Below are 13400 nucleotides of genomic sequence, written 5' to 3'. Positions count from 1 at the left end.
GAAAAAAACACTAGCACAATTGTGCTATGTAAAACTCAGCATGGAAAATAAAAAGATAAATTAGTGCAGAAACCAGGCTGAAAACACTGAGCCTTGAATGTTTTCAGTAGTTGGCTGGTGCGCTCGAGGAGGGCTAAACACCGGAAAAGGCATGAGGTATACATGCCTTTCACAAAGAAATCAAGCGGATTCTAAAAGGCAAGCCCACAAACCAATAAAAGTGACAGGCATGACGTGGGTGTGGTTAGAAGCCCAAAGAGAGATTACAACAGGGACGGAGTGCTTGTGCGCACTTGACCCTAAAAAGGGGAAATCAGCCTTTTCATTGTGGCCGGAGCAACGAATAGTGTAGCCATGCAAGCGTTACCACGATTGCCTGAACCACGCAAATGCGTGGTGAAAGCACCATGCATATGCGTGGTTCAGGCACACAGCAGGAACAGCCGGGAGAGGAACACAGTGACTGGGTAAGAGGGGCTAGGGTGGGTGGGGGGGTATTTTTATGGACAGGGCAGGGTAGGTTTAAGAGTTTAGGGTTGGGGTGGGGTCAGGGTACTTTTTAGGGCAGGGTTTTAGGATTCAAGACTGGGAAAAAGTAGTTTTTCAGGACAGCGTGGGGTAGGTTTTAGGGTTCAGGCTGGGGAGGTCAGGGTAATGTTTAGGACAGTTCGGGGTAGTTTTTAGGACAGGGTAGGTTGTAGGGTTTAGGGCGAGGGCAGGGTAGTTTTTAGTACATGTTTGATTTTAGGGTTCAGGGGGTTGGGGTAGTTTTTAGCACAGGGTGGGGTAGTTTTTAAGGACAGGGTAGGTTTTGGGGCGATGGCCAGGGTAGTTTTTAGGTTTTAGAGCGGGGTAGTTTTTTAGGACAGGGTGCAGTAGTTTTTAGGGTAGGGTAGGTTTAAAGGCGGGTGTCAGAGTAGTTTTTAGGACAGCGTGGTGTAATTTTTAGGACAAGGCAGGTTTTAGGGTTTAGGGCGGGGTTAGGGTTAGGGTAGTTTTTAGGACAGGACAGGGTGGGTTTTCGGACAGGGTAGGGTAGCTTTTAGGGGTTTAGGGCAGGGGGTTGGATAGTTTTTAGGACAGGGCGCGTTTTAGGGTAGGGTAGGGGAGCTTTTAAGACAGGGAGGGGTAGTTTTTAGGACAGGGCAGGTTTAAGGGTTTAGAACGAGGGTTGGGGTAGTTTTTAGGCCAGGGTAGGTTTTAGGACAGGGCAGCATAGCTTTTAGGATTTAGGACAGGGCTGTGGGTCGGGGTCGTTTTTAAGGACAGGGCAGGGTAGGATTTAGGGCAGGGGGTCGGATCGTTTTTAGGACAGGGTGGGGTAGTTTTTAGGATAGGGTATGTTTTAGGGTTTAGAGCGGGGGTCCGGATATTTTTTAGGACAGGGTGGGTGGTTTTTAGGACAGGGTAGGTGTTAGGGTTCAGGGTAGGGGTTGAGATAGTTTTTAGGACAGGGCAAGGTAGGTTTTAGGATTTAGGGTGGGGGGTCAGGGCAGTTTTTAGGACAGAGTGGGGTAGTTTTTAAGGGCAGGGCAGGTTTTAGTGGAGGGCTGGGGTAGTTTTTAGTGCAGGAAAGTTTTTAGGACATGGCAGAGTAGCTTGTAGGGTGTAGGCAAGGAGCCTGGGTTGGGGTAGTTTTTAGGACAGAGTAGGTTTTAGAGTTTAGGGCGGGGTAGGGTAGTTTTTAGGACAGGGTATATTTTAGTGTTTAGGGCAGGGGCGTTGAGGGGTGTATTACACAACTATGCATGATGTTACCATCTATACCTTTATTAAGGCATGCTTTTACAAAGAAATGTGTTGTAAAGGCATGCGGGGTAAAGATTCGGTTGTTGTTTCAACCGCGTTGTTAAGTCATGCGTGGTTGTCCTACGTGTGGTTCTGTCATACAACTGTAAAAAAGCATTGTGATAAAGTCAATTGGTCTGGTGTTGGCTGCAAACCGTATTTTCTTTAGAGAAGCAGCTGGGCCCTCGCCAGGCTTAAATAAAAAATAAACCATTGGCTACAAGCAGAAATATTTTTGGTCTCAAAAAGCACACACCCACAACAGTTACCGGCACTGAAGGGACATACTTTGTAAATGAAAGTGCGGCTTCTGAAAGTGCTAAATGCCATCATTCACAGTAACGTCAGACAATGGCTTAAGTGGGTTGATCCAATGCTCAATACTACACATCGTAGTCGATGGAAAAAAAAAAATAGAATGAGACAGTAACTTGCCAATGGATGAACAGGTGGCTGAAAGCACCTGCAAGTACATTAAATATAAAAGGCTATTAAAATCAAAGTTCTTGGCAAATGCCGGGCCTAAAAACTGATAAAATTTGCTGAAAAAAACACAGTTAAAATGAAGTTATTCCATTCCATTCCAAAATCTAAAACCCCCTTGAAATTCACATACCATAAGTCACGCCCTGCCAGGAATTGCATAACTCGCATCTAAATGGCCCGTGTGTGAACTCACAATATTTATACAAACCTTTCATTCCTCACATAATTACAGTGTTTTCTAGGATGATGCCAACTAAAATCTCAAGGTAAGGTGATATGTAATCTCTCCGGTGATGTCCTAAATGTAATTTGTGATGGCATCTATGAGATCATGAGTGAGGTTATGAGCAGCCCCTTTTCAGTGCTGGTAATGGCTTAAGTAGCAGGGGAGCAAGCTATGAAATGGCAAATTTCAGTAGTTTTTAGATTTTGTAAAGCTTAAGGAATGAATGTAATATATTATTTTCTGGATTTAAAAAATATGTCCTAGTAACCCGTTATTTGGGACAAGTGTAATAATAAACCTAAAATCAAAAATGTATTCCTACAGTGCAAAGGATCGGTGTCATTACCACACAAGCACATAAATGATTTAAGAAAACACCTTTTCATATATCACAGAACCCATTTTAGAAACGCATTACAGAGGTACACAACTGAGCCGTACTCATAAGGCCTAGTTCCTATGATTCTTTCTCATTGCATGGATGTAACAACGTGTGTTCCAGTTATGGGTAGATACCACTGTTTATACCTACTGCATATGAAAAAGCTTTGCATAAACCACACATGCAGATGTGCAATATGCTATCACAAGGGTGAGGGAGGGGTAGTATGTCCCACTCCCGGCTTTTCCACTGGTGAATTATGTCCCCTCCTAACATCCAGCAAGGCTGATCAATAGCATCTTACACTTCACACATCGGCATAGATCTTTTACAGACACCCAATATTCCATAGAGTACCGCTTCCGTCGTTATAATACTAATCACCATTGGGTACTGGGATAAATACCTCTTATGTCATGGGATTTAACTCCTCCGGTTTGAAATTGCAATTATCATTCAACTTTGAATAAATGTGGCATATTACACGGCTGACTAGTTAGTATTCTCTACAAATATTAGACCTTTGCCATCTCTGTGGCTCAGTGCACTATCACATTACGATCCAGCAGCCTGTCTTTGACCACATGATCACATCTTCAAATCCCAATGGGTCCCCAAATCTGTCATCCTTCTGAGGTCGATACAAACAAACATTACTAAAAGTAGGGTAACGATATACATCTCTTTATTTGGTGCCAAGACGACCCAAAGTTTGAATTCGTGCTTTAGAAAGCATGTTATGTTGTGGGCTCAAACTATATTCCATTAGATCAGTTAACATTCTACCCTGCCAACAGAGCCCAAATTTGCTAGCCTTATCTTGACCGCAAGTTCTAGACTTGTTTTTGAGCACAGTATACTTTGCTGAAAAACAAATAGCAGGAATGCCGAAACTGATCATCTCCTCGGCACAAAACCGCGAGTTTTTCAGCGCCAAATAGTTGCTGGGAAGAAGTGTCAAGTGCCTAACGGAGGCTTCCCCTCGCAGCAGGCGGGGCAACTTTGTTTACGTGACCGGCTGATCCTACCGACATGGTCCCCCCGCCAAACACCTCGTCAACATTGCGCTCTTCCTTCATAGTCCGCCGACAAGTAAATTAGCTGTCGGCGGACGAGTTCATCTTCCATCACCGGTGTTTCCTAAAACTCCGCACAAAGTAAAAATATTGGAATGTTTCAGGGGAACTCATTAGACCTTTCCAAGTTTCCTTGACCTGTCACTTGTGGCTGCAGTTCCTATAATCCTCACTAAGCACCAATAGGAGAGCAACATGACTTTCAATGGCTCTTTAATTTCCTAAAATACATTGTTAATCATGCATTGCTATCAGTCTACACGTTGCACGCTTTATTAACGAAAAAAAACGAATTTTCATTGATTTGCACTCCGCCTTTGGTCAATTAATCGTAAGGGGACATTAAGTTACGTGAACTAGAATTAGAGCACAACATCTACAACAAAGAGCTAGCCTGTCCACCCAACGTTTCCCAATGCTGCCCAAAGTACGCCGCAGCCGCGGAAGCCACGCAAAGCCATGAACTTACAATCTTGCATAAAAGTCACAAATCTCTTTGTAGACCTTTACGTCACTGCGCCTGCGCTGCAGGTTGGACACCGGCTTCTCGCCTTCGCTTCCATTTTCTTCGCTGTTGTGGTCTACAGCGATGTGGGCGACTTCTTCGTCTTCTGGGATCGCATATGGGGGTCCCCTAGCCTGGAATTCCATCCTAGACTGCCGCCTCGACGCCAAATGAAGCCCGAGGGGTTTGTGCTGCACAACAAGGCCTCTGCGGGCGCGCGCGCTATTCCAAGAGCACCCCTGCGCCCCTTGCACGGTGAGTTACTTCACAGTTTCAGGTTCCGGACGGGCCAGGCTCTCCCAGAGCTCTGCTCGCTGCTTCCAGTAAGAGAGTCCAGCAGCTCTGACCGAGTTTGCTGGGATGCACGGCAGGCAGATGGCCAAGTTCCACTGCAGGGGTGTCAACGTGGGCTCTCCAGTTAAACAATCCACTGCTGGTGTCAAGAATTCCAATCATGGGCAGTGGAAACTTCGTACTGGAAACCACGTCACCCCCAGCTAACTAAACCTTCATTTACATTTCAGGGGTATGCCACGACAAAAAAAAACACAAAAAAAACACTCTCAGCAACCTGCTGTCACAGCGCATGAAACGAAAACCACACAACTCTCGAAAATATAACCGAAAATTAACTTCTAGGAAATACGTAGATAGTTTCTATTGCATTTATCAATTTCTGTGTTAAACCAAGGTATTATAGGTGGCAGCAGGAAAAAAGGATTAAACCGTAATTTATGGGCAGGTTCTGCTCTAAAACACATCAAATTGTAGCCTGAGTGGCCAGTCGTGGTAAATACTGAAATATTAAAGATGCAGGATTGGTCCTCTGTACTCTTGGGTATGTAGTGTTCCAGAGCCCTGCCTGAGTTCCACCTATAACGAGTCCTACACTCCCAGGAAGCAAGGAATGCTGGTCTGCTTTTACATCATGGGACTCTAGCTATCAGTGGCGCAATTTTAAGGACATTTGTTGGCCAGGTTGGAGAAGCATTTTTAATATGCTAACTTTAAGCATGGAGTTTTGGTGAGCATTCTCCCCCCCTGTACAACACGTTTTGGTAGTACCTGGGCTGTGCAGTACTGGCCCCTTAATACCCTCGGAGGCAATGGTCCCAGAAAAGCCACCAAGTCAGACCTGGGGCCCCTGCCTTGTCGAGCAGAGTCGGCACTCGCCTGACTTGTGCACTAGCTGGTCTGTTATCTTTTGAACAGAGTCCTTCGTACTTATGGGCCCATACCTCCATCTCCCGTGCCCCATGAGAGTCCGTCCCTTGTTGAATACCCCCATTCTGATTGACAGTTTCCGCCAGGACATTTGTGTCATGAGATAAACAGTTTAAAACGTACTGACGGGACACAAAGGAGGTGCCATGGGGAAAAAAAGTTAATTTAATTGCAAATACTTAAGAAAGGTCTTCCGCCACCCCTTCCAGCCCCAGGCGGTGTTCTTTATAATGTGGGAGTTATTCATTTTTCCTAGTGGCTGAACAGTTAGCATTTGCGAACCACACAGCGGTATGTACTGTTTTGGCAGGAAGATTGTGATCCTGCGTTCACAAATAATTACAAAAGCACAGTATTTGTAATTTTTTAGGGATTACAAACAATATGTGTTGTGCGCCCTGTGTGTGCACAGAACATCTAATACATTTATTTAAAAAAATGTTTGTGCTTTGTTGATTTTATGTGACCTCTATTGATTGTTTTCCTTTTTTGAACCGAAAATACAGCTATTTTTATAGTGTTAAGTGTATTTCCTTTTTATACAGGATTTCTCTTGCTGGACAATTTATGTTTATTGTAGTTTGTCTAATCTTCACCCCCTCTTCCCTGAGCTAGGACCCAACTGCTCGACCACGTGACCATGGAATTGAAGGAAGCTTGAAAGGCCAACTTCCCCATCGCAGACACAGTCCTGCTCTGTAGGGAGCACTTGCAATCTCCACTTTGAATTTGGGATCTCTCAGCAATCCAAGTTTAGGGAAGGAAGCCTGAACATCACTACTGCCAACATTCAGCTGCAGTACTCGGTTACATGCTTTAAATCCAGTTAGAACAGAGGAATGTTGGCAGATTCACTTAAGGCAACGAAGAGGCACAGAGCCAATAAAGGATGGCATGACCTTCTGCTCCAAGATTCCAATGGTTGTCTTTTTGCTCATCTCAGTTATTTCAGAACATTCTAGTCTCAGTGGGTGTAATTTTCCAATAATATTATAGCTTTTCTGCCTCGGGCTATACCGATTATTAAAGGTCTTTGCCTGCGACTCTGGCCTATAACTTTGGTTTGGAACCTTCAACAAACATTATAGCCCTCTGCAGTGTGCTACAATGCTTCAGTAAAACATCTGTTCGCTTCCAGGGACTAGTCCAACAGTAACCTGCTAGTATGGCTTTTATTGTTATAGCAGTTTGCATCTAAAGGTAATTGGGCTTCATCAAACGTATTTGTGCACAAGCTTGGGCCCTTCTTGTAGGCTTCTGCTCTGGAGGGTATCAGCCTATTTAGGGTCAAACGTGCAAGCGCTCTGGGCTGTTGTGATCTTCTCTGTGGGCTTTTAACCACACCCACTCTTGCTATTAATTCTTTGTTGCGCTGGTCTTAAATGCTTCATTTTTAATGGTGCATTTTGTGAAATGTCCCTCCTTTGTGTGCTGAGTTCCCTTTCAGGCGATTTCACTAAGGGAACATTTTTGTTGGCCATCACACTACGTCTAGCTTTCTCCTGTTACAGCCCCTCCCCTGGTTTCGGTTTGTCTTTCATCCCAGCCACGATCCTTTCTGGACATTCATGCAGGGAGCCAGTAACTCTTGCTCTCACGCTCATGGTGGCTTAGGCACTTTGAATTAACTGGCTTATGTCAACTGTTTTACTTTTTCATTTTCAATTTATGTGGCAAGAAATGTCCAGTTAGGAATTTACAATGCTAATAGCTCTAACTCAAGCAAACGCGAGAGCCATTGCATTGCAAATGCTTATTTACACAAGAAGTCACTACACCTACTTGAGGCTGCAGTCAAGAAGGCTGAGTGAATCTTGCATTAGCTATCTAAGCTAAATTAGCCTGAAAAGTTGAAAAAAGGCTTCAAGGTACACCGATTTATAAACATAAGCCACCAAATACCCTCCAAATAAGATGAAACCAGCACTGTAATCGGACATGTTTACAGCACTTGAAACCAAGGCAATAGCCTGCAAATTAAAATACTCCCCACTTGAACAACAAGCCATATCTCTGATCACACAGCACATGAAATGGGAAAACATGACCCTCCTTAGAAGAGTTCCTTTCATAATTCCACTAATGCATCCTTTCACTCTCCCATCTACTAATTTCCATCTACCGTATTCATTCATCCAGCTGATCACCTTTGTATTCTCCCATCCAATCATACTTTCTTCCATCCGCACGTCCTATCACCCTTCCATTTATACATACTGTATTTCAACCACCCACTTAGCAATATATTTGTTAATCCATCCTACACCACTGCTTCAAACACCTCTGAGTTGAAGTGCTTTATAAATAGAAATACAACCATTATTGGATAGCATGGCAAATGTGCATGACAAAGCCCGTAGACCATAATGAAGGCTACCCACCAGGCACAGTTCCTTGGTGCTAAGGAGGGTAACGCAGACCAGCAATAGGGTGGATTTGGGTGTGCGTAGAAGCAAGAGACGGAGTAAGAGGCGGTTCGGTCCCCAGAATCACGGATCAGGGGCATCAAATGTTTATCACTAAACAAATTAGGAAACTTAACTGCATCTTGGACTTTTAATGACCCAACCTTTTAAGCTATGGGAGCTCCATCTACAAAAAACACCTGCATACATCATGTAGAGCGCTTTATTAAACCCTCTGCAGAAGTCTGCAAACCAAGGGACAGCCGGTGGCCATGTTCAGGGCCGGGCAGGCCTTTTATTTCACGGGGCATTCCCTGGTGGGCTGGAGCCAAGAGAGGCCGGTTCTGAAAGCCCAGCGGCGCTCCCAGGGCCCTGTCACTTCCCTTAGCTCTTGAGGTTTATGGCATCAGGAACAGGAGGCTGCGAGAGGGAGAGAGAGAAAGAGACCAGTGTGGTATAAGAGAATGGGTGGAAGGAAAGATTGCGCGAGGGAACGAACGGAGTGGGGACTGGTTTGAGCTCTTTTGACCAGGCTACTTTGGGTTCCCCGGCCCATGGTTCGAGGCCGTACAGCTTCAAAACTAAATTAAACTTTGTATTACGGTGACGGACGAGAGCCAGAGCACCACCACCTGTGAAAAAGCAGTGAAACCTTTCTCCATGATCAGTCACCCCGGGCTGCATTTTTGTAATTGCAGACCCTCGTTAGACTTTACAACCAAGCAGAAATAGTCCCTTGAATGCCACACAGAGCCGCCTATAAAATAGGGCTAGACGGCTTGTACAGGTGACAGCAATCACTCAATTAAACTCTTGCGCTGACAAACAGGGCCATCTATCCTCCTTCCCTCTACTAATCCTCCCCCCACCCCGGGACCCGTCCATTCCCCTGCAGCCACCGCCATTACTGCAGGTCAAACGCCCAATTCTAGCGTTCCAGCCCCCGACCCCAGCATGCAATGCGCCGGTGCCTCCCGTAAGAATGAAAACTGGAGGAGCGGTATAGAAATATGCCCAATAAATAGCTTAACAGAGAATAATATGCGGTTCTAAGCACAGCGGTCAAATATTTCTGGAAAGAGCATTTTTGTGTCACGTGCTGTGGGTTTATCAACCAGGGTGGGTGAAGATTGGGGCAAGTCACAGCATGCGTGTGTAAATATGTGCGCAGAATCAACAGCTGTGGTTAGGCACGGAAGGATGTTACTTTCAACCTACAAAACACCAGCCACGCAGAACTGTTGCATTTTGTGAGATACCGGCTTAGTTTTTGGGAACATCCGACCCAGAAGGCTCATCTCTCAATGCTCCTCTCCTCACCCTTCTCCTCCCTATTTTCTCTCTCTCTTATCAGGTACTAAGCGCTCATCATTATGGCGACAAAAAGCACTTTACGGAAATAAAAGATTGTACCACGACAAACCTGAACCAGTATAATGTGGGGGCGGATGACGCAGAGGCCCAAGAACAGCACCCTGTTCAAGGGAATTACAGAACACACACAAGTCTGATACAATAAATGGGTTTTGTTGTATTTTTCTGCAAATCCATTCATAAAACACTGCAGTTTACTAAACATTAGCCAATGGAAAGGAGAGGCATTATAAAAGTTTGCTTTCGGTGGGCGTGTCATTTGCTTTGGTAAGTCACTTTCTTTTATGTCTGTTTACAGTGCTGAGGAGAGTCACGGACAGCGTGAGGCGTGCACGCTGTGGTGATTCACTGGCCTTATATGGCTAGCCTTGCATCGCCCCACCCTGCAATGCAGCGCAAGCCCTTCACATGTAGATGTGGATGACAGAGGAGTTCAGATTCATGCCCATTTCCTTGCATGCGTCACCCGAGACTCTACTTGCTTTGCAGCACCGCCGTTTCTCTCAAATTCAGTCCAAGGTCAAACTCATTTTCCTTTCACCCTAACTCAAAGATCATCTCTAAACCAAACGGTGGACAACCTCTGTAGTAAACACACACGTTAACGGGGACGACTCTCCAATGATCAGCGCTCGAAAACCAATGACCTAGTGTTTCTGTTGGTCGTTTAACTCTATGCACTCCAAGATTACCCTGGCTCGCAAAACTGCACCGAGACCCTCTTTTGAAGCCGTCAGGTCATTGCATAACCCCATCCGCCTCCCCATTTTTGGTGTGATGGCCTCTAGCACACTGCATAATCTTTCACAGCTCCTCAAGCTTGGAAAGAGGAGATGGGATAAGTTGGATGTCAGTAGCCAGGAAGGTGGGGGGAGGCAGGCCGTCCCTTTGAAGGCTATCAAAAATAGAGTGAGGGAGGCTGGGGGTGTGACTAACTCCTCACCAAACATACCACAAAACCTAATCCATTTGACATGGCATTCACAAATGCTACAACGTTTACAAATCAAAGGTTACTAGTACTTTTCAAGACGATCCAGCCCAACAAGAACCTAAACGAAGCCAACTGATGGAAAAATAAGAGGCACAGAGCTGGAAAAAAGAAAGCAAAAGAAGGTGTTCTACAACGCAGTCAAAGCTACTTATTAAAGGATTTACCATCAGCTGTCACTGGGTGGTCCGAAAAGCTAAATATGCATCAAAATATGTCCCAAAAATTTGATTTCTTTAATTAATTTTGCAAGATGTGCTCAGGCTAACAGAAAACCAAGACCCCTTTGACGTTTGTCACGCACACCCCAGAAAAAAAAACACACAAAAAAAAAAACTTTACAAAGACCTGTGAGTGGATATCAGACATGGATGAAACAACAACAGGAGAATTGATGGTATCTCTTGTCTTTAAGGGGGTCTTGAATGAAAGCTAGAGATGAAACTTAATGAGACATTGACACTGCACAATATGTAATTAAAAAAACAGCAAACTGTTAAGATGTAGCATTTCCATCCAACACAAAATGCAATCGAGGCTAAAAAGGAAAGAAGGCATGCTCAACAAGCATTGGCAAAGCTAATAGGTCTCGGCAATAAGTGGCCTTTTGCCTTTGGCAATGGGGTGGTAAACGGGAGGGCGATGGGGGTGGTGAATGGGAGGGTGGGTGGGTGCGGTGAATGCGGGAGGGAAACTGGCAGCCCACATCCTTCACTGCTGCAGTGCTGAGGGCAGAGCACAGATGGAGCAGAGCAGCAACAAGCTCGCACCTATATTTGGGCTACAAAGACAGTTGTGCCTGCACCCAGCACTCTGCCATGCATCTGCGCTTTTGTGAAGGGAAAAGGGAAAGCGACAGTTCCGGGCAGTTTGCCGGTCCATTACCAGCAGTGTTCAGAAAAGCCAGGACCCGTTTTTCTTTTGCGAAATTAAGGCTGGAAAGGCAAACTCCAGGGGCCTCTGCCTTGCAGACCACACAGCGTCCAAATAGACCATGTGTAAATTGGTGTCTAAAGGGGCAGTATGGCGTAACCAGCAATCGTAACCTGTGGCAGGACTGTCACACATTTGCAACCAAAAAAAGTAGTCCCAAAACAATGCCAGAAAATGCCCACTGCGTATGCTTACCAGTAGTTGGGCGGTTCGCTCGGGGAAGGCTAAACCCTGGAAGAAGCATGCCCGAGCCAAATGGGGCGAACGCAAACTAGAGCGACAATGGTGCCAGCAAATGGCAAGCCTATGGGCAGGCTGAAGCACAGGATGTAGATATTACATGTCTTGGTTCGAGACAGCACATGCGCGCAGTCTAGAGCCGAGACCTAAAAATCATCTTTCCCTTGGGCTGACAGACATGGACGTCAACTAGGGGTTATTATGTAGCAGCTCCTACCCCTGGTTTGTCTTTCGGTACCTGCAACACTGGATATATCTATTCTCAGGGGTTATGAAACTATCTGTAATTTCCATTCTGTGCCCTTCCTCAAGAACCTCAACAGGAAATGAGAGGTTGTTACCGGGTTAAAGGATTAATCCATTGATGACATCTGGTGTCAAAAAGGTGCATGAAGGCACATCAGATAGCACAGGTGTCTTGCTAAATAAATGTCCACACTGACAGCCCTGTAAGTCAGGCTGTAGATGCTTTGCTCCAAGCAGGTTTGGTTCACGTGGACAGCATGATGTCAAATATCAAGCTGTAGCTCCCTGTCCGCCACATTCCTCTAAGTTAATTCCATTTAATCATAGGATAAATAAGGTATCCAACCTGCCTCCTTACCAGTAAAATGAATCAAGTTTAAAAACGGTGTCCTCCACCCACCACATACTACTGGAGGATGGCAGTGTCCAAGTCTTTCTAAAGGTCGACATAACTCAGACAAACTATCAACAAGGTACGCCAGAGCAGGAGAAGCATGAAACACTAGGAACAAAGCCAAGCAGGCAGTTCTGCAACATGTTAAAAAATACAAATCTTCATAAGTAACTTCAACATTGATTGTGAGGCAGTGCGGGCACAGCTAGCCTCCCGGGAAAACTACTTTGTATTTAGGTGCTGGATGTTCATACCAGTCAGGGACCAAAATGTGAGCCTCGTCAAGTAGAGAAGAAATCAGGGCTGATGGAAAGTCTTAGAAAAAGAGCGAAAGGATGCAGGTGACAATGGGGTTTTTAGTAGTCAGACCAAAGACCTTGCATTTGCCTCATCATTCAGAAGAGCACCAGGAAGTAGGATTCTGCAAATATAGTTTCAGGCATCACCGACTGAACACCCGGTCTGGTCAATGAGGCTGCTCCGGGATTGGTCTGAAGGCTATAAGAATGAATTATGTGAATCACTTTAAGTCCTTGCACAGGGAAGCAAAGGACACTATGAAGAGGCTCAAATTGCCCTACTAATGTAGTACCAAACCATGTTTAGGGCATTTCATTTCCATGGTGCTGACGCTAGATATCCAACCCTTAATGAACAGAAAGATCAGACTGAGCACAGTACAAATGAGGAACTATCTGTTGGTCAATACTACGTGGTAAGTGTCATTTTTGGGCACTTCAATGCACTTTAGTGTTTCCCACAAAGAAACCCACAAATTTAGCACAAATGCAACGTTCAGGATACAAATAAGAAGGTCCCCGCCCCCAAAAAAAAGAAGAATACCTGCAAACAAGTTAAACACTATCTTGAATGGAGTATTTTAAATGTTCTAAATGGAGGCTGAATATTTGGAGGGATAGATGTCCCCACAACAACCCTTTTTGGGTGCAACACTAGTGTTGCATCAACAGCATCTTTACTTTGACATGATTATTGCCAGGACCTCTGTCTTACCAATTTACAACTCCAAATCCAGACCTACCAATTTGGGCATTAGACATAAGTCAAGGTCATGGCACGTTGTAATGGTCATGTTGATGTAAAGGTTTAGACGATGTTCAAATGCCCTC

At 45.1% G+C, this 13400-nt stretch overlaps 1 protein-coding gene across 7 annotated transcripts in view; it reads right to left on the bottom strand.

Moving 5' to 3' along the window:
- The window catches only part of LIMS1 (LIM zinc finger domain containing 1), a 253547-nt gene that overhangs the window by 64001 nt on the left and 176146 nt on the right, over positions 1 to 13400 (bottom strand). Inside the window, exon 1 of one of the 7 annotated variants that reach the window (XM_069204472.1) lies at positions 4428 to 4805. The exons of the other annotated variants lie outside the window; for them this stretch is intronic. Within the exon in view, the coding sequence (XP_069060573.1) occupies positions 4428 to 4609 (182 nt within the window). The 5' untranslated portion in view covers positions 4610 to 4805. Of the gene's footprint in view, positions 1 to 4427; positions 4806 to 13400 lie in introns of those variants that run through there. 7 annotated transcript variants of the gene reach the window in all.

This window comes from Pleurodeles waltl, chromosome 8 (assembly GCF_031143425.1).
Source record: "Pleurodeles waltl isolate 20211129_DDA chromosome 8, aPleWal1.hap1.20221129, whole genome shotgun sequence".
NCBI classification, from domain to species: domain Eukaryota; kingdom Metazoa; phylum Chordata; class Amphibia; order Caudata; family Salamandridae; genus Pleurodeles; species Pleurodeles waltl.
Note: the sequence above shows the minus strand (reverse complement) of the source record. Positions and strands in the feature narration are given on the sequence as shown.